This window comes from Molossus molossus, unplaced genomic scaffold (genome assembly GCF_014108415.1).
Source record: "Molossus molossus isolate mMolMol1 unplaced genomic scaffold, mMolMol1.p scaffold_m16_p_12, whole genome shotgun sequence".
NCBI classification, from domain to species: Eukaryota; Metazoa; Chordata; class Mammalia; order Chiroptera; family Molossidae; genus Molossus; species Molossus molossus.
The window spans coordinates 53,571,579-53,590,860 of record NW_023425347.1 but is presented as its reverse complement, the minus strand read 5'-3'; the positions used below and the strand labels follow the sequence as shown (position 1 = coordinate 53,590,860).

The 19,282-nt window shown below is 38.3% G+C and overlaps 1 protein-coding gene across 16 annotated transcripts in view; it reads left to right on the top strand.

The window, feature by feature from the left end:
- The window catches only part of SGIP1 (SH3GL interacting endocytic adaptor 1), a 211,995-nt gene that overhangs the window by 144,782 nt on the left and 47,931 nt on the right, over nucleotides 1-19,282 (top strand). For 3 of the 16 annotated variants that reach the window (XM_036255784.1, XM_036255781.1, XM_036255780.1), the window contains 4 exons: nucleotides 1,955-2,443; nucleotides 9,681-9,808; nucleotides 10,795-10,921; nucleotides 16,037-16,102. In XM_036255784.1, the coding sequence (XP_036111677.1) occupies nucleotides 1,955-2,443; nucleotides 9,681-9,808; nucleotides 10,795-10,921; nucleotides 16,037-16,102 (810 nt within the window). Of the gene's footprint in view, nucleotides 1-1,954; nucleotides 2,444-9,680; nucleotides 9,809-10,794; nucleotides 10,922-16,036; nucleotides 16,103-17,043; nucleotides 17,104-19,282 lie in introns of all 16 variants that reach the window. The other 13 variants (XM_036255792.1, XM_036255789.1, XM_036255788.1 and 10 more) reach the window with 6 other exon arrangements.

Genomic DNA, 19,282 nt, shown 5'->3' with positions numbered 1-19,282 from the left:
CAATTCACTTTCTCAACTAATTTTCCTCTGTGTATTACTGCTGAATGAGGGCCACGTTTACTTGTATAATGAAAGAAAAAAATCTCAATGTTGGAAGTCATTGTTTAATTGATGTATCACTTCATTGGATCTCATTTTAATGATATGTAAATTAATAGTCTCAAGACACAATTTATCATTTTCCAAGAATGGGTAAAATTTTTGCCAGAATTAAAACTATTTAGTCTATAAAGACATAAAATGTTTCCCAGGATGTGCAGCACAATGGTAAACTCAGGTAATGGGGAATTTTTTTCTTAGTAATCATAAAAGTACTTATTATCTCATGGCAAAATGATGTGCAAAGATGATGAAATATGGCAAGCAATTGCTGCATGTCTCCAGACAGATAATTTCTAAGACACATTTTGATCTTCCATTAAAATCAATACTATATATTCATATAATTTATAATCTACCTAGTCTTATTGGGCTAGCAAGACAAAAGCAGTAATGGTTATTTTATGTGTCTGGGCCTTTAGAGCGTGGTTCTTTATCACCTTTAGAATTCTATTGCAGCTTCATGCTTCATCCTTTGCTATTTATGCAGCCTGGTGAGACTGATAGCTACAGAATGGAATATTTATCAACAAGAGCAAATGCAAGACATAGTCATTTATGAAATTTATATTAACTCAAACCCAACAGGGAGTCATCCCGAGTGTCATCGGTAAAGGTGTTTGCAAGTTCAAATCATTTTGGCCCCTTGTATAGCCATAAATATGTTAGCTATAAATAAATCTACCATGAAATTATAAATATTGTGGACTATGCAAACTGCTACCCCATTTATCTGTAGCCTTGGAACCTTGAATACTAACTCCTTTCAAACATGGAATATGGAAGCACTACGCTGGTTCTTGTAGCCGAAGGGTTATTTGAAGGTGAAGTGCTTCTGCCCACGCCCTGCAGTTATTTAGGTAACAGTTTCTAATTGGAATAACCTCAATTTTTAAAAAGCGTACTTTCTCACAATGCAGTTGTTATATCTTTTCTTCCAAGCTATAGAAGGTAGTTTTGAATTTATTTTCATATTACTGATAAGAATTAAAAAGAATAACTGATGCTGATGTTTATCAAAACATAATTTTCTGTCTCATGACTTCAGATAGATTTATATCAGTTATGCCTCTGATTTTAACTGATTAGACTTGATAAAAAAGAAATTATACAGATGATTTTATAATTTTCTTCCCTGTTAAACAGGTATATATGTATGTAACAGTTCTAATAAGTAGTAAATGCCTTCTGAACAATCTATATGTGTGTTGTGTGTGGGGTGTATATGTGTATGTAAATATACACATGGGGATATCCCTTTAAATAATATTTGTACTGTGTTTCTGGTATATTTAAGGTGGAAGATATACAGCTAATTATGATGTGCTATTCTTTTAAACTAACAGATATTATAGTTAGTTTTACCAGGCATTTTTATTTAATATGCTAGAGTAGATAATCAAATATGAGGGTGATTTTCAGTTTTTTTTAAACTGTATTAGATATTTCAGTAGGCCAGATTTTTACAAGGGACCTCCCTTTTGGAATTTGCAGTCCCCAAGCCCGTACTTTGCAGTGACCCTGACACTACCTTCTCAGAATGATCACACTCTGCACTCTTGTGAGCAGCCCTTGAGAGCACAGCATGCTCAGCACTTTTGATGATGGTAAAAGTAGCTAACGGGTCACCTTGCAAAAGGGTAAATAATCACATAAAATGATGATGCTCACATTCTGCAGGCAGGGAACTCTCCCATCCCCTTCAGCTCTGATCAAGATATTTTTACATCATGAAATATCCCCAGTGAGGTACCTCGAAAGACAACCTATTTACCAGGCTTTGCCTCACCCTTCCCACCCCATATAAATAATATTAAAGTCAATTAAAGTTTTAAATCAACTACTTTAACCACAGGAAATGACCAGTCAGCCACAGAGGTCAAAATTGAAAAACTACCATCAATCAATGACTTGGACAGCATTTTTGGCCCAGTGTTGTCCCCCAAGTCTGTTGCTGTTAATACTGAAGAAAAGTGGGTCCATTTTTCTGATACATCCCCGGAACATGTTACTCCAGAGTTGACTCCAAGGGAAAAGGTGGTGTCCCCACCAGCTGCATCAGAAAATTCAGACGACTCCCCAGCTCTGGGCCCTTCGAGCCCCCCAGGCCCTCCAGGGACCCCTGGTCCTCGAAATGTGCCATCGCCACTCAATTTAGAAGAAGTCCAGAAGAAAGTCGCTGAGCAGAGCTTCATTAAAGATGATTACTTAGAAACAATCTCATCTCCTAAAGATTTTGGGTTGGGACAGAGAGCAACTCCGCCTCCCCCACCACCACCCACCTACAGAACTGTGGTTTCGTCCCCCGGACCTGGCTCGGGCAGTGGTACGGGGACCACCAGTGGTATGTCTTACTGTTTGAGTGTGCTTCATGTGACCGGGAATGGCCGTGGCTGCTGCTATGAGCAACACCCTCCTCCTGCCTGGCAGTTGGCTTTAGAGCTTCAGAATCCCTCCTTTGGTTTGGGTGTCCTGTCGCCCTGTGGCATGTCCTGGTCCATCGAATGCTCGAAGTCATCATGCAAGTCTGTCGATGTGTTCTGCCCTGCCCTCCCAACCCTGAGATGTGCCCAGCCTCCCACCCTGCAGTTAGGAAGTGTTTGTTTTTAAACAAAGCTTTGCTGTCATTATTTGGAATTCAGGAAAATTCTAGAAAGACATTTCATAGCCAGTAAGTTTTCATGTTAAATATCTGATTTTCTTGTCAGATGTTTTTATAAGGGCCCTAGTTTTTTTTTTATGTTTTTTTTTTTAAGTTTGTTTTTTTGTTTTCAGCTTTATTGAGGTATAATTGACAAATAAAATTGCAACCTATTTAAAGTACACAACTTGATGATTTGATATACATATATATTATAAAAGGATTTCCCACATCAAGTTAATTGACACATCTATCACCTCACGTTTACTTTTTTTTTTTAGTGAGAACATTTAAGTTCTGCTCTCAGCAAATTTCACCTATACAATATAGTGTTATCAATTATGCAATACAGTCACCATGCTACACATTATATCCTCAGACTGTTTTAATCTTATAACTGAAAGTTTATATTTCTTTTTGCCAAGGGCCCTAGTTTTTATAAGTCAATATGGGTTTCTTCTACTTTTTGTGTGTGTGTGTATGAACAGAAGAAATAGTTTGAAAATGAGATTTTAGCCCTGGCCGGTTTGGCTCAGCGGTTAGAGCGTCGGCCTGCGGTCCAGAGAGATCCGGGTTCGGTTTCCGCTAAGGGCACGTTACCTCGGTTGCAGTTTGTCCCCGGCCCTGGTTGGTCGTGCGGGTGGCAGCCACTCGATGTGTCCCTTCACATCGATGTTTCTCTCTCTCTCTCTTTCTCTCTCTCCCTCCTGCTCTATCTGAACAAAAAATGGAAAAATGTCCTCAGGTGAGGATAAAAAAAAAAAAAAGAAAAGAAAATGAGATTTTAGGGGACAGCAAAAAGGAGGTGCCTCACTGCATCCCCAACCTAATCACGCTGCCACTTAAGACAAATTATTCTCTGGTTTCTCTTTGACGTATCAACTCTAAGTGTGGTGACAGGAGATGGGAAAGTCTATCAGAAATATATGTTTGGGAAAAATATATGCAAATATTGACAATGAATCTGAGTTTTTAGCTTTTCTCATTTGAAGTTTTATTTTGCATTCTGAAATTATGAAAGGAAGGGAATACCTACCTTGTATACCAAAGAAAGATCAAGATTTTTGTAATGCATCTTCTTCCATATTGTTTATTCTGCTGGTACACATGTTTGTCTGGCAAGTCCCTCCAGTGCCTGTGAGTTCTGTTTAGGCACCTTCCTGAGGGTGCCATGTGTTGTTTGTTTTTCATTTGCTTTGAAAAAGGATACCAAGTTTAAGTTACTTAGATCTAGTAAGAAACAGAAAGGAAAGACACCTGTCTCTATTCTAATAATCAGTCCTCATTGCTGCCTCTTTCATTGGAGTATCTTTCAGTATTTGCTCTGTGTGTGCAAGTTCCTCTGGGTTTTAAAATGAGCATCCATGCTGATCAAGGAGAGGGCTGAAGATTCATCTGTGCTGTACACAAAATAGTTATTTTATATCATTAAATATGCCCTCTGTGCCCTCCTCCACTAAAAAATGAAAACTATTCAGTATTCAAATAAGTTTGAGAAACGTGTCAAAATAAAATCAGCTGATTTTTTTCTTCTTCTTTTTTTTAATCCTCACCTGAGGATATTTTTTCCATTTATCTTCAGATAGAGTGGGAAGGAAGGGGGAGAGAGAGAGAGAGAAACAGCAATGTGAAAGAGACGCATCTACTGGCTGTCTCCTGCAGGACCCTGACCAAGGTCGGGGACAAATTGAAACTGAGGTTCACATCCTTGACTGGAATGGAACCCGTGACTCATTGGTCTGAGGGCTGATGCTCTAAGTGCTGAGCCAAAGCAGCCAGGGCAGCGGATTTCTTTCTTTTTTTTTTTACCATAGTACCTCTGAAAGCCTTTATTTTGCCAATAGTAGCAACAGCTATGGTTTCTTGTTTGGCACCATGCAAGTGCATATTATTTTATCTTCACAACAACTCCATGTGGTAGATACTCTTATTTTCCCCATTTTGCAGCTGGGGAACTGAGGCCTGGTGGTATCCAATAATTTGTCCAAGTTTTCTCAGCTAGAGGTGATAGTCTTGGGATTCATACTCAGGTCTGTCTAATCCAGAGCCTGTATTTGTAACCACTGTTGTCTACAGGCACTCTTCTAAGGTTTAGCTACAAAATATCCCAAACTTAGTTATGACTGACACTCACCTGTGCTGCTCTGTATCACCAGTAAGATCACAGATATTCTCTGAAAACATACTCCTCAGAGTATACTACTCAATGCTCCTCTCTATGAATCTAGAAGGTTAGAGCACCCACCTTCATCCTCTGTTGCTTTTTTTAGGTCTTTTCTGGGATATAAGGTCCCTGTAAAGATTATCTCTGTAAAGATAATAAAGGGCCTCTAGGTAAAGCCTTCATTTTAGGCCTCAAACCCAAGTGAAAGAGGATCACATTTCTGTTGCCTTCTATGGGGCTTTCTTTCCTGGGTCAGGCCCTCGGTCTTCTGAGAGGGCATTTCAAGGAATAATGCCCTCTCTCCAGGGGCAGGCCACTAAGCTCTTGTGCAGGGAGGAGAGGACAGGGAAGCTTCGTTTTTTCCTCTGTGTTTCCATCACCTTCCACAAGGTTCTGGGAGACGTTTGTTTAATTGAATTGACCACTGATACAATGAGTGGAGAGAGGAGCTTTGGCTTTCTTTCTGAAACCTTTCGGAGTTTCATTGTTTCAATGTTTAGCTTCCATACTCTTATTTGAAATCACTTTAAAATGTTGCCAGTAAAGGCTATTGATTCTTAATAATTGAGCTGGAAAAAAAACTATACTTTGCTGGTATTAAAGGATTAGATTTCTAAGTGGAAGATTGAACTGGGCCAATGAAGCTCATGAATAAATGAAACTTTGCATCATTATCTCCTTAATTAAGTCCCAGTTTATTTGCTGTGTAATGTTTTATTGATGGAATATACACAGACTGGCAGAAATGTAAATTTAGGATTACAGAAATAGGATGTGGCCTCATGTTTTAAAAATCAGTGATGCTTCTCACTCCCTGCTCTTTATAACACTTAGCCTGATAAGACTAGCTTTTCCTGTACTTCTCCAACTCTGTTTAATTGAATACCATTATGCTCACTTTTTAAAATTTCATTCAAAGTAAGGTAACTGTCACCCACCAATTTTAGGCAGTTCTCACAGCTTTGTTAAAAAGAGTTACCTGCTGTTGAAAAACAATAGGAAGTTAAGAATTTGCTTCAAGAAATTTATTTCCTTGTGGCAAAAGTTAAAAATACCTAGCTTGGCCAGAACATGGCTTTTCTGGAATGCAGACTCTGATTCTTGGCAAAGGCTGTCTCTTCTGTGTGACTTGTGTGCCAGGGGATGGAAAGGAGAAAGTATCTCATTGGCCTGCAGCAAATGTGGAGGCCAGGAAAAGAGAGGTGTTAGTAAAGATAAGATGTTCTTCTGTGCAACATTTTCCAACTCGGGATACTAAAGCAATATTAAAAGATGTTACACACACACACACCCATAGCAAGTGAGTTTCAGTTACTTGGGTTTGAATTAACCAAATATATTTCTTAACTACAAGTCTTTTAGAGCAGCAGTGTTCAATATGGAAGCCACTAGCCACATGTGGCTATTTTAATCTCAATTATAATTCATTAAAATTAAAAATAGTTTCTTACATGCACTAGGCACAATTCAAGTGTTCAATGGACGCATGTGACTAGTGTCTGTCTCATTGGACAGCACTCATTCTGGAACGTTTTCATCACTGCAGAAAGCTCCACTGAACAGTACTTTATTAGGACTTGTAATGTGCTGGTCCCTGAAAAAGAATTAGAGTATGTAACCATTCCCACACATACTTAATACTTTCTTCAAATGATGAAATTGTGTTCTAAGAAACACAATTGGAAAAGGCTGTTTCGTTTTTTACATATTTTGAAATGCATATATTTTATTTCACTTGATTCTTCCCACGATCTTGTGATGTAGTAGCCTCATTGTACAGAGAGGAAACAAAAACTCAAAGATGGAATTTGGCCATAATCACAAAGCTAATAAGTAGTAGAGCCAGCATCTGACCCCAGGTCTGTTGGATTCCATTTACTACTTCTCCCCAGGTGCCCCCACTGCCCACCTTCACCCACCTACACACACAAAGAGGGATGAAAGTTGAAGCTATATTTGCATTTTTTCCAGCGGTTACCAGAGAAACTATGATGGGACTTCAGGTTGAGAGTAGCAAATGTGTTGAGAACATGTCAATGGTTGCCAACCTTTTTCAACTCACAAACTCAGATAATTTATATGTGATTTTTAAAGTTAAGCCTTAACTGGAGATGTTGTCCAGTTATTTCCAGCATTGTTCTTGGGAATAAAAACTGCTTGAAAGAAAATGAAAGTATAATTGAGGATCAGAGAATGATAGAGATGTATAAATAATAACCTCTAACTCTTAAAATGGGAAACAATTGTGTAATCTCACAAAAGCAAGTGAAGCCTTAGTTTAGTTGTGAAATACCCACTCAGGCCCTGAATATCCTCTGTTGAACCTCAGGGTTCTGTCAGGTAGGGTTGGATTCTTAAACACTCCCTTAGTGTCTTCCAACTACATAAAAATTAAATCAATTCAGTAAGGAAAATATGAGTTAATAAAGTGTCCATAAAGAAAAACAGTTAACTAACCTCTTTTTTCTTTGTTTTTGGTTCTACCTTTATGAAAAGACACATCTTTACCATCATCATCAACATCTATTGCCTTCCATTTCTGTAGCATTCTATAGTTTAGTAAACACTTTCATAAGCATTTTTCATTTTGATTGTTACAACTGAAGCATCTTATTTTTTGAAACAGGAACTAATATTCAGAGAGGTTAAGACCCCCTTGTTGATAGGGGCAGGCAAGGCCAGAACTCAAATAATCTGTCTTTTCATCCAGTTTTTTCAGTATTCCACACTGCCTTAATGCTAACCCCTTGCTACTTTCACAAGCATTACTGAAATTTTAAAGCATTACTTTAAAATTTCCTTTCTGGAACATGTAGGAAAAGGATAAGCAACGGACCTTTCCTGAGATTGATTCGGAAGACTATTTCTTGGAAATAGACCCATGACTAGACATTTTGAACCATTCCTATGCATGGTTTTCCAGCAAAATAAAAAACCCCAAAAAGCCCCAGGGAACTTCCTGACAAAGACTTTGTTGTTTAAAAGTTTATTTCCCATCTCTTTGCTGTCACTTCTGTTTTCTGAAAACATCCTGGGTACCCAGTAAATCTATTAACTTAAAATAAAACTTTGCAGTGAGAACTGTCAAAACATACCTCATTTTCTTCTGTTCAAGAGAAAATTCACCCAAAAGACTACGAATATTCATATTGAGAGAGGTATGTGCAAGTTCCCCCTTCAAAAATAGGACCAAGCTTTATGCAAGATGTTGAACTCCATAGTCCACCCAAGGCTACAAGACAGTGCGTTTGAGCTTGAGCTTTGGAGTTAAATAGATCATTTGAGCTGTGTGACCTTTAGCAAGTTACTGAATATCTCTGAGCTTTACTTTCCATTGAAACAGTAACCATACCTTTCTCTAAAGCTTACTGTGGAGATAAAATAAGATCGTGGCTAGCATACATTCTGGCCCACTAAAATATAATGCAAGAATATAGTAAAAAGGTGGTAGTGATAGAGAGGAGATAGATGTAGGGATGGGGAAGGTGATAATAATTAGTAGGATTCCCCACTAGTGAAATTCCACTTAAAATAAACTGCACAGAGAAACACAACATGCCAAGATTTCAGGGTGTTTAAATATGAGGAGCAAAGTTTACCCCCAGGGACTCTCCTAAGATAGGAGCAGATGCTGAGATGATGAGTTTATTGCTCAACTTTTTTGAGAATCTGAAAATCTAGAGATGGAGATGCTGGTCTAGGATTCTCCAAGGAGCACGGTTTTATGTCGTATTGGAAGGGAGCAGGTATTTTCCTGGGGCAGGATTTCCTCGAATTTTCTTGGAATGATTTGACACCTGTGCTTCTAACCGAGGTGACAAAACATCTGGAGTAGTTGAAATGTTTCTGAACAAGAATTGTTGGGAATATTGATTTGACTATTTAAGGGTTTGAGCCAAGCTGTTGACCCATGTATCCCAGACACATGAATGATGATAGGTGGACCCCTGAGTCTAAAGCCCCTGCTGGTGTGCTAACCAGTGTGCATGCCGGCCTCTGTGTGTTGTCTGCTTTTCACAAGTTTGTCAGTGACAGCCAGAAAAGTAAATCCAAGAGGCTCTTTTAAAAATCATCACAAAACTCATTGTGGGAAAATTCTGTGTGGAACACATTCCTAAGCAGCCTCTTTCAAAACCTGCAGTCCTCTCGATTCACTGTGTTTCTGTTAAACACAAAGTACTCGTGTAACATCTAATTTACCCTCCTATATTTTGTCCTTTGCTTACCACCAAGTGTTTGTTTACATTTCTAAAGCTAGCACTCATATTTTGAAGCATAGTAAATAGGGTAAATCTCTTAACATGTTTAAACATATATAAATAATGTGGAAAAATAATTCATCTTCCTTCAAGTTCTAACCTCTGTTTTCATCTAGGACATAAATATGTTCAAAACATGCAAAAAGCAAAGTAATTTATCATAAATTTGACATACGTGTGCTCAAAATGAAAGCTACCCTCCACCCAGCCAAAAGAGTCTTAAAAACATACTGTATGTCACTAAGAAAAGGATTTACCTTTCACTGGATGTCACATGACAACTAAAGGCAATGAGCTTCAGCTTCTGCCATCAACCACAGTTCAAATGAGTGACTTTTGTTTTTCTATATTAAAAAAAAATACTAAGTGCTACGGTGTTGAACATAGTAATGGCTGAAGTGAAAAGAGTGTCCAGGGCTGGCGTTGCACCATGGGGATGGGGAAGGAGAGAGTAAGTGATGACAGCACTTTGGCCAGCTGTGTGTCCAGCTCTTTTTAACACCAGCTTGTTTTACAGGTGCATCGTCCCCTGCACGGCCAGCCACTCCCTTGGTTCCTTGCAGCAGCACCACCCCACCTCCACCTCCACCCCGGCCTCCATCTCGGCCAAAGCTACCTCCAGGAAAACCTGGAGTTGGAGATGTGGTATGTTCCCTTCTGCCCTGGCCTGCTCAGAAACTCATGGTGAGGAGGACAAACAGGAGTGAAAAACCTTCACACAGACACCTCCACTTCCAGTCCAAGCCTCAGGTCATTTGTACAAATGGCCCTGACAGGTGGCATCTGAAAGGCAGTCGCTGCAGGATGGGTGTATATTTCAACCCTCCTCAAATCTCTACCACCTTTCAAGCCAGGGTCTAAAATGGTAGGAATAGGGATGTTAGGGCCCCAGTTCTGCTACAGTGGGTTTAATGCCAATCAAGACAGTAATGCTCAATTGTGCTGAGCCTTTAGAAAGGGGAGTGTTTCTTTCACAGTTTATATTTGGTTTTGAAAGACCCCAAGAGAGAGCGAGTCCTCATTTCTATCCCCAGCTACAGAGAAGTTGTCGGTAGTGGGTACCCTATGTAAATATAAAGAAGAGTGGTGGCCCAATGAGTTTGTTCTGGACGTTTTTTACATCATGTTTTTAGGTTAAGGGGTGGAAAACATTCTTTGTGAAGAGTAAGGATTTGTAGCAGAGGTTAATTTCTTTGGCATCTATGCACAAGAGCCACAAACTGGTGATACTCATATTTGGTTTAGCTAGCACACTACAGTATTTTGTATCTAAATGTCTTTCAGTGAATCTTAGCTCTCATTATGTTGCCTGCTTAGTCCCTGAGAGCGTGTGAATTCACAGTCCTGAAACATCACTGACCACATCACAGATCTCCGCTTCTTTAAGTCGCACACACCTACTGAGTGTAGCACTTTGTGGTTAATGGTTCCTCTAGCTCCCTCTACAAGATCTTGTGTAGATATAATCATTTTCAGTGTAAAAAGGTGTCACTTGTATTTCTAAGAGTCTGAGTTGTTATATAGCTGGGGCTGGGATACATGAAACATATCCCAGCTGGGGCTGGGATACATGGAACAAAAATACTATGACCTGTGTATCTAACTTTCCATCTCTTTTCTTCTCTCTGCAGCCCAGACCTTTTAGCCCTCCCATACATTCTTCCAGCCCTCCTCCGATAGCACCCCTAGCCCGGGCTGAAAGCACTTCTTCAATATCGTCCACCAATTCCTTGAGTGCAGCCACCACTCCCACAGTTGGTAAAAATTATCTCTCTTTTAATCCATTTGTGGTTTGACTGGGTTTTTTGTTTGTTTGTTTGTTTGTTTGTTTGTTTTTTGGTCATATTTATGACCTGAAAACCCCAAGGCCTTATGTTTCTGGTCAAAATTGATTTGCTGTGTGTTTCGCTACTATCATCTGACTCTTCTTTTGAAAGCACCTTCTCAGCAAAGGAGGCAGAGTGCTTTAAACTAGGTAAATAAATAAAGGAACATCAACATCTATGTTTTGCAGGAATTCTCTTAATGCTAGTCCATATAGAGCTTTTCATAAAAGAAAGGAAGAAATCGTCAAATAAGGTCCAGTAATTTAGATATTATTTCTTATAATCAAAATCATCCCCTTTAAGGAGGAATGTTTATTTAAATTCCAACAGTGCACCACCCCAGAAATCACCAAATTTAGAACTTTCATTTCCCTGAAGCATTCATTTCTTCATCACTTTTGGTTCTTCTTATGTTGAATGATGGTATACACATTGGCATTGTGGGACTTGAGCAAACTTTTAGACATTTTTTTCTAGTGCTTTTCAGTGATATGTGGTTAATGTTCCCTGAGAGGGAAATCATTGCTAGCATTCCCAGTAAATGCCGTTGTGCCTCTTTCCTTACGGTGTGATAAAAGTGAAGGGTGAGACCGGCTGCTCGGCTGGATGGTTTCCCAGGTTTAAATGCCTCATTTTGCCTGGAGTTTCTCCCCTTTTCCTCAGGCAGGTCTTCATACGTCTTCACTCATCTTCCATAGGCTCCTACCACCTCTCCTGTTTGCATGGTGTCTCTGACCTGGGGCTTTTCCATTCCATTTTTTCCCATCGTCTTCCTTCATTGTCAGAACTCCCCTCCAAGTCTCCCATATTATAAACCATCGACTATTCTGCTTTGCTTGGGAGAATCATTAACCTGAGCTAAATAAATTCCTGCCACTCACCAAGAGCACAGGAGCACGCTGCGGAGTTGTTCATGTGAATAGTATCTTGATCAAAGCCTGAAGCTCTTCTGGGGAAAAAAACTCTATTTTCCAGTGGAATAAGTTAAGTTATGCCTCTTAAGGGCCCTAAAGAGAAGTTCAACTATATCACATGCTCTATATTATTAATTAGACCAGTCCAAAAGAATCCTTCAAATCTGTGAAAATATAACGAACTATGCAGTCATATGATGCACTAACAGACACTTAACATTATATATATATATATGTTTTCTTTGTCTGCATCATTAATTGGGGCAGTTTGGGGCTTCCTATTTTTATATGCCTATTAGTTCATTTCTTTCTGTTTGTTTTAGTTTGTTGTTTTTTTCTGTAACATTCCAACCTTATTTTTGAACTCTAGTACTCTTGATTGTTACAGCCATTTTCCCCACTCCTGCTCTGGCTTTCCATTGTTCGCTTGTTTTCTACTTGCACCACCTACTCCATGTGACTTTCCTGGTTGGTCAAAGAGGAAAGTGAGAATAAACTGTCACTCAGAAAGCAAACCTCGAGTGACCTCAGATGACTGTCTAACATGTCCTTTCAACTCATTGAAATTCAGAGAAAATTGTACACACAGGGAATTTGAATTGTGTCTATGTTTTGTACAATGTGTTTTTATACTCCCTGCTGCCAAAATCTCAAATCCTGGCCAGTGACTTTAATTCTGAACACATCTAGTATGCAATCTTTTAAGATGCACTATGGAGGGGTTTATAAAAAGCTACCTGAGAAGATAGTCACATTGCTTCATTGCTGTAGATTATTCTGATTTAATCTGTTTGGTCTTGTTATTTTGTAATTTCATTTTCATCTTCCCGCTACATTCCTCACTCTCCTGCTCTTTATTTCCTGCTGCTGTGGGTCATCTGACAGCCACTTCTCATTGTCAAATGACTGACTGCCCAGAGCTTCGAGTGTACTAGTGTTTCTCTCTTTTTAGAGAGGATGTGCTTTGGCTAGTCAATACCAGAGGACTGACCATTTTGGGATGTCAACTTAGTGAAGTCAGAGGGCTCCAGGAGATAGAGTTACAGCAGCAAATTCCCTGAAGCTGATGGCTCAACATTCCCCTCCCACCACCACGATATTTTTTGACATTTCCAGTCACTCTTGAGCCAAAATTGAGTCAAGTGTGGTGAGAATCAATAAGCAAAGTTTAATTTAATTTAAAGACTAAAATTTTAAGAGCAAGTTTAATCATCCTACATGACAATTCATATAAAAATATGCTCCTATAAGACTTTGGGCATAAAATCTTTCATGAGAGCTGTGACTATAGAGCAGTAAACCTGATGCCACACCTGAAAATAGGACTTTCTGTGTATTGTCACACTCAAATAATGAAGAGCTGCTGTGCAACTATACTTCACTGAATTTAAGGCAATGTTGATTAGAAGATGCACTGTTGTTTTATGTATGACTGAGAAAGGGAGGGGAAAACTGGCAATTGAACTAAGATGCAATGCTTTCTTATCACAGCGGTTTTAAGGTTCATCCCAATTTCAGAGAGGTTTAAATATGAAGAAGTACACATCTTAGAACCAATGAAATACAATAAACTCTTTTTGTACTCTGAAAAACCTCACAAGACCTTCATTCTATGATTTTGAGGAAAAATCTATTAATATTATGGGAATAGAGAAAATATATAAAGTTATTCTATTATAGGAAATAAACTCCTAGATATTTGAGGTAGAAATAAATAGAGAACTATCTCTAATTGTAGATATCCATTTTTATTTCTATGGATGACAGTCAGGTTTTTTAGATGTTTGCAGAATCTTCATTTGGGACCCGAGTGCAAAAAGACCACAGTAAAGACAATTTTTCCTCATTGTTAAATTCACTGTTAATTATATTCCTTCACTGTAAATTATATATTTTAATTTGCCTCTTTAATATCCCAGGAATCTGTAATGAATGAGAAGTAATCATTTGTGGGCAACAAAGGCAGTGTCAGTGGACTTTGATGCTTCCTTTGGTGTAGACTAGAACTTTGAGCAAACTCATTTGTATGCAGTACTAGGGTGTTAACTGTAGCATCTAAAATTTAAAATGTTTCCTCCAGGCCTTTGTCTCTGCAAGCTGGAGGGCAATTCTGAATTAGATAAGCTTTCTTTTAAAAATACCTGTATTGCCCTGGCTGGTTTGGCTCAGCGGTTAGAGCGTCGGCCTGCAGTCCGGAGAGACCCGGGTTAGGTTCCCGCTAAGGGCACGTACCTTGGTTGCAGTTTGTCCCCGGCCCTGATTGGTCGTGCAGGTGGCAGCCACTCGATGTGTCCCTTTCACATCGATGTTTCCCTCTCTCTCTCTTCCTCTCTCTCCCTCCCACTCTATCTGTACAAAAAGTGGAAAAACGTCTCAGGTGAGGATAAAAAGATAAATAAAAATACCTGTATTAATGCCAATTATCCTATACAAAAAGAAAAACAGGCGTTTGGAGGTAGATATTCTTGATCCCAATGAAAAATTAACCACATATAATTTTAGTCTTTTTCTTTTTCCTTCTACAATTTTTTGGAAAAGCCTGACCCCAGTACTGGCTTTCTCATCCTAGATGAATTTGAGGCTATCTCCATTCCTTAAGGAATGGTTGGTCCTTAAGGAAATTTGTTCTTCTGCATTTAATTGGAGTGTTACCCTTATTTAAACCAAGCACAGAGCTGTTCAATGACTCCTTTTTTAAGTTTTCTGATTCATTTAGTATGTTTTCTTCTAAGTCCTCAATGTCCACAACCACCATAAAATAAATCATAAGCACAATAATCAACCCTGTGAACTACTGTTTTGTAACTTCAGCTCAAATAACAAATAGCGGTATTGGAGGCTCCTCATTTTAATGAGATTGTAAATAGGAAATTCATTCTTCAAAAGAAAGGAATATACTCTATCATCTCCCACTCGTAGGTATGAAAAGCATTGTTACATTCAGTTACTGCCAATGAAACTGTTTTGCTTCCTATTTTCTCTAGAGACTATGGAGTGTCCTCAGTGCCAGTTAGTTCCATTTGTCCTGTTCCTGTTCAACAGATATAACAGGAGTTGCATTAACTTGTTCTAGTCTCCAAGGAAGCCACATGTATAAGAAAAACTAATTAATAGGTGATGTCCTAGAACCCTAGGTACTGACAAAGAAATCGTTTCCCTGCTTTACTCTCTAAGTCTAGGAGACAAGCTAGTAGGATATTTTCCAAGAAACATTGTTTATGAAATAGTTTTACTACCCTCATTCATTTCCTTATCTTCTCTACATCGTAGGAAGGATTCTCCCTTACTGGTCTTTGTACAGATTTTACTCAATTTTCTATTAAAGTTGTAGTAATACCCTTAGGATGTATGACATTGATCTTTTTTTTATATCAGATAGACTCTATCTGATATAGTATTATTAGTAATACTCGAATTACCTGTTAGCTGGTGAGAAGGGGGATCACGAGCAAAGGTCTGGAATACTTGGCGTCCATAGCACCTGTTGAAGCCAATTAACAAAGACATGTGGCCATAGTTGGACACTGTAGCCAAAGATGGAATTACAGTAATGCTGTTCAGAATGAACAGTCTATAACCACCAAAGACAGGTACAATGCAAATTGAGTTTGGATATTGATGAAGTTGAAATGAGATGCTTCATTCAGGAACCTCAGATTTATACGGTTGCTTTTTTATGGCCTTGTTAAAAGCTTCCTCTTTCCCCAAGGGGGGAAGTGCATGCTGGGTGATTCTGTTGAGCTGTCACGAGAATCTGTTGATGGACATATGTCTGGCCACTTGAGAATTGTGTCTGAGTGAAATACACTTGCACAAGTCAATTATTAATGATAGTGCCTTTGACAACTCCCTGAATAGGTGGGGGCGTGATTTCTTCCATGGAGCTGAGTTCAACCAAATTCAGATGCTAAAACCTGGCATTTTTTAAATTATAATTTCTTTTCACAGCATCATCATTAAATAAGCACATTGCTTTTTTATATCCTGGTCATAATCCCAGTGTCTTAGGTTTTATTTTCTTTTTCCATTAAAATCATTCCTGTGTTTTGATCAGCAGTCTATGACCTAGTTTTCATTTGGGATTTGTATTTGTGTTTTTGTTTTCCATCCCTTTATATTTCTTTGGTTCGTAGTGTCAGAAGATGATGTTTTTTATGACAAACTGCCCTCATTTGAAAGGCGCTCTGAAACCCTTGCAGGTATGGTGCTAGTCGAGTGATCTCTACATATCTAGACGTTAAAAATCCAAGCCATTATGCCATCTGAATGCTATAAATGTCATGGACATGCTACTCACCCCATGAGTGTCCAGTGCCTCTCAGATGCACCCTGTCTGTTTAGTTTACTGTCCATTGTGGAACTCATGCCATTGATTTTTTAAGTGAACATATTAAAAAGCAGCAGGTTGCATGACAGTTTCTCAGCAAAAAAAGGTTTGAAAAAGGTGAGATGCTATTGCTTTGTGAATTTACAAAGGCAGGAATAATTTAACTGCTCAGAATTACATGTCCAGTGACTGCTTTTTAATTTAAAAAGTAATAGAGCACCGTTAGTAATCTTGTTTTCTCTTTGGTACATAGGTAAAGGGTGTTTTGTGTCTGGATGCCTAAGGTGATTCCAGGGAAGGGGATGGAAGATCTATGACATCTTCCAGGAACATTAGATTGATATGCAATGCTGTTGTCATTTAAAACCTCAGCTAAGTTTATATAACCCGTAACTCCAAGTTTATCTTTTTTAAAACTTAGAAGGGGATGACATTGAAGATGAAATGGATACAGCAATTGCTGAATGACAGTTTGCCCAAACTAGTGCAGTTAAAATATGCTGACGCCCCTGCATGGCCAGGAAGACTTCTGCTCCATGCCACAAGCACCGAGTATCAAGCTACCAAAACACATGCCCATCCCTTTAGGCCTCCATAGCTTTGCTTTGCTTTCTGTTTCCTGAACTAAAAAATAAAAGAAAAAAAATTAACCCATAGATTGCCAGCCTTCCCTTTTCCCTGCACGCTAATGGCATGCAGTGCCTCCGCCCTCCCCAATAGTGAGATTAATGACCTGCTTTGTAACTCATACTGTATCCTTCTCTCTCCCTCTCCTTAACCTTTCCCATCCCGCCTCAACTCCTGGCCATACAGAGAATGAACAGCCTTCCCTCGTTTGGTTTGACAGAGGAAAGTTTTATTTGACTTTTGAAGGTAAGTAGTACATAGCATACCAGATTCTAATTTCTACGCCCCTCATCCTTCTTCACCATCTGCATTTCAGAACCCCAGTTCTCTTCAAAAGACCTGGTCTCACTCTATCAAATGCTATGGCTACTCAGAAAATATTAAATACTAAAGAAATATTACATGAATTCGGTTTGTATGGGATCTTCAATTTTTTATATTAAAAAAATTAAAGTTAATTTGCAGTTAATATTAGTTGCTTAATTAACTGTGTGAAATTGAAAAAAAAATACCTTTTTTGTCTAAGGAACTTAACTCTGTCAACCAGGGCTTCTTCCTAACACTTTTGCAAATGCAATGCAACAAATATGAGGACATTTTTCGTTGAAATTGGCATTTAACTCTGTTTTGAATCATTAATATTTCAGATATAACATCCATTATTGTAAAGTGTAAATATGTATATATATCTTTATGACAAGGAAGCTGCATAGAAGATCAGAAAAATGAGGAAGAGGAAAAAAAGAGGGGGTATTTTAGTAAGTTCTGTTTACATCTCCTGAAATTACTACTGAAATGACTGTTGTAAAACGGACAACTATCTCTGGACTTGCCATGTTAAAAGATTAAAGAAAATATACATAAATATGTAAAATATTCAACCTCAGTGTTGGATAACTTATGTTTTGCATTAAGGATTAGCATGCTTCTGTTTCATATTTAAATTCTAAATCATTTATATCTAAATTCTAAATCAGGCCAGGCATTTGATAAACTAATGGTAGAGAAAAAAAATAAAGTAATTTAACTTAATTAATGGGTCATCTTATACTTAAATATTTATCACTCAATCCCCTATCTTCTATTTTAAATAGCTGAATGTATCCAGGAGTCAAAAGTTGGCCAAAAAATATTCTACTCTAGATTTGAATCCAAATATTGAACTTGTGTTTATGTTTCATAACAACAAAAAAACTTTTCTAACTTGAATGTGTGTTTTAAAGCAATTTTAAACGTGGAAATGACTGATATATCCTTAAGTAGTTCCTGTGGTGTGGCTTTTATGTCTCATCAGTATATTTTCCTTGCAAGATGGTCCTGGGGATGGAAGTCCTTAGCTTGGAGTAGTTTGAATAGCAGCAGAAAACATGGTCTGATTTAAAACTTTCCAAATACCTAATTTCTTATCCTGGCTCAGGTAGAGGACAGGAAGACAGGCAGTCCATGTCATGTCAGAAGCCCTGATTGTCTCAGGCCATTAATTTTGTAATAACCAAGAAGCAAAGTCTACAAACTTGTGACCTTCTACACTTTCTCTTTGAATCAGAGAGAATTAAAAAGTGCCCAGGTGTCTTTTTTACTGATCAGCACATCTGAAAAGGAGAAGCTGTGGTTGAATAGGTTGGTGATCCTGAGGTACCATAAATACCTGCATACGATACATCAAGGCCCTTGCTCTGGTTCAGTCTGGCCTGGCCGCAGCTGAAGCTATAGTGTAGCCTGTTTTAACCAGGAAATTAAGCAATACACTACCTACCAGCAATCCTCAATTAATTGCCTGAAGTTCCCGAAAAACCTCTCTGGCAGGATTTTTGTCAGTGCCGTTTGCTTTGGCTTTAGAGCATCTGTTGGCTTATTTGTTTGTGTTCTAATTGGGGTTTTTTTAAGCAGAGAGAGGTGGTCTTTCTTTAATGATTTCAACTTAAAGACGATTTTTGGTTGTTGATTTTGTTTTTAAAATATGTGTTATCAATCAAATATAAGTATTAATAAGTGTATGGAGGAACATAGTGTGAACCACATCTTTTTTTTATTTTAGGAAAATATATTTCTTAGTAGATTTTTGAGTATCTAAATTTGGTAACATTGTCATTCTAATTATAAGATCCAAATTCCTTAAGCATCTCAATTTGGGTAAGAGAAGTCATGTAAGAAAGTTTTGATAGAAATTACTTGGAATCTCTAGTACTATATTATCATTATCTTGGACTTTGCTCAAGTCTGGAAAAGATAAACAAAGTTCCCCAAGGGACTACAGGAGCAGCCATACTATGAATGTGTGTCCCTCCTTATCTCATCAAGAAATGCTTATGCAGATATAAGTACATTAAAATCCACTTCAAGGGAAGGTTTAGGAGAAACCAAAGATGACACTTTGCCACCTGAGCCAGAATAGCTTTTTTTTTTTTAATCCTCACCTGAGGAT